This window comes from Pundamilia nyererei, unplaced genomic scaffold (assembly GCF_000239375.1).
Source record: "Pundamilia nyererei isolate P.nyererei 1_Seehausen unplaced genomic scaffold, PunNye1.0 scaffold00202, whole genome shotgun sequence".
NCBI classification, from domain to species: domain Eukaryota; kingdom Metazoa; phylum Chordata; class Actinopteri; order Cichliformes; family Cichlidae; genus Pundamilia; species Pundamilia nyererei.
In genome coordinates this window covers 659,955-661,602 of record NW_005187603.1, presented here as the reverse complement: position 1 = coordinate 661,602, position 1,648 = coordinate 659,955, and the positions used below count along the sequence as shown (strand labels likewise).

At 44.8% G+C, this 1,648-nt stretch overlaps 1 protein-coding gene across 1 annotated transcript in view; it reads left to right on the top strand.

The window, feature by feature from the left end:
• doc2a (double C2-like domains, alpha) overlaps nt 1–1,648 on the top strand; it is a 67,624-nt gene that overhangs the window by 61,386 nt on the left and 4,590 nt on the right. The window contains exon 8 of the mRNA XM_005747697.2: nt 1,258–1,463. Coding sequence (XP_005747754.1) covers nt 1,258–1,463 — 206 coding nt within the window. The remainder of the gene's footprint in view (nt 1–1,257; nt 1,464–1,648) is intronic.

The window sequence follows — 1,648 nt, the reverse complement described above, 5'->3', positions numbered from 1 at the left end:
GTACCTCTGGTGCAAATTACTGACCTCTGTCATCATTTTAGGTGGGGGAACTTGCACAATCGGTGGCTGACTAAATACTTTTTTGCCCCACTGTACATATGTTTATGAAGGGTCAGTGTTTTTCTCCTCAGGCACGGAGACTGTGCAGGAAAGACCACCAGCTTAATGTGACTCCACACGCTGTAGCTCATATACCTCTGCAATGAGATGATATGCGTCTGTGTGTGTGTGTGTGTGTGTGTGTGTGTGTGTCTGTCTGAAAGGGCGATAGCTCGAAAACATTTTAATGAATTCTGATAAAACTCTGTGGCGTGTTGAGCGAGCTCATGTTAACAATCATTAAAATTCCTTCCATCCACCGAGGTCAACGTCCTGATTTATTGGTGGAAAAATGATAAAAAGGCCTTAAAACGTAGAAACTGTGATTGTTGTGTGCTGTCAGCATGTAGAAAGCATAAAGATTTAAAGCGAGCCCTGATAACAGCTCGCAATTCCATATTTTCCCCACTGACAGGAAAATAAAGGGAAATGTTCCCAGCTGTTCCGACACGGATGATGAAGAGCTTCAGCTCTTTGCTTACAGGTCTGCAGTTAATAACTATAATAATATAATAATTAATATAATTATAAATATAATTTGTTATATTATGAAGACATAACCAGGTCAGAGGGTGACATCATCACAGTGAGAGATCATTATTAAAAAACAGTTTCGCCTGCTTTACGTTTACACTGCAGAATCAGCTCAGTGTGGAAAAACGCCTCCTCCACATAATCCTGGTGAAAACAAGGCTGGCAGACTCTTCTTCTCTGGGGTTTAATGGCAGCTGGCAATGGTGTGATGAACACCCGGTGCAGAGTTCAAATCTACATGTCCAGTTGCACATTCGTTGCTTTTGTATTTATTACATTTACAACCCTAAAACTTTCATTTGTTTAACCCGATGAAAAAACCCAAAGGATCTTCAGGGAACATTCCCGAAAGGTTCCCTGACCGTTACTGCTTGCTGGGGTAAAGGGTTTAAAACATGGACGTTAAAATGAAGCGTAAATGCCTTAAACCCTGCTTCTACCTGAAGGCCACCAGGTGGCTGTGATTGCAGAAAGACTTCCTGTGCTGTGAGAAAACAGCTTTATGATGAGTTAGTTCCTTCTTCATCGTCCTCTGCACACATGAAAACCATCCCAGGCTAACCTGAGCTGTCACGTGACGCACCTGACACGACTTCCCTGATAACGGTGTAATCTTGTCCGCAGTGGGAGAACGAGCAGCTGCACAGCCTGGAGGAGCGAGGTCGTCTTCTCCTCTCCCTTCAGTTCCTGCCTCCGGTCAGTCTGGAGGATAAAGCCGTAGAAGGTGGAGGTGAAGGCCCTCGCAACGGGGGTCTCTGTGTGGGCGTGAAGCGCTGCGCCCACTTGGCAGCCATGGATGTTAACGGATTCTCCGACCCCTACGTGAAAATGTAAGAGCCCCATGTGTGTGTGTGTGTGTGAGTCCAAGACTAAATTCATTTTCCTTTGAAATCATGAACGGCGCTGTTCATTGGCTGTGGATGGGTCTGATTTAGACCAATCAGTTTGCGTATCAGGCTGTTTGTTTCAGCTGTGAATAGGGATGGGTATCGTTTAGGTTTTATCCGATACCGGT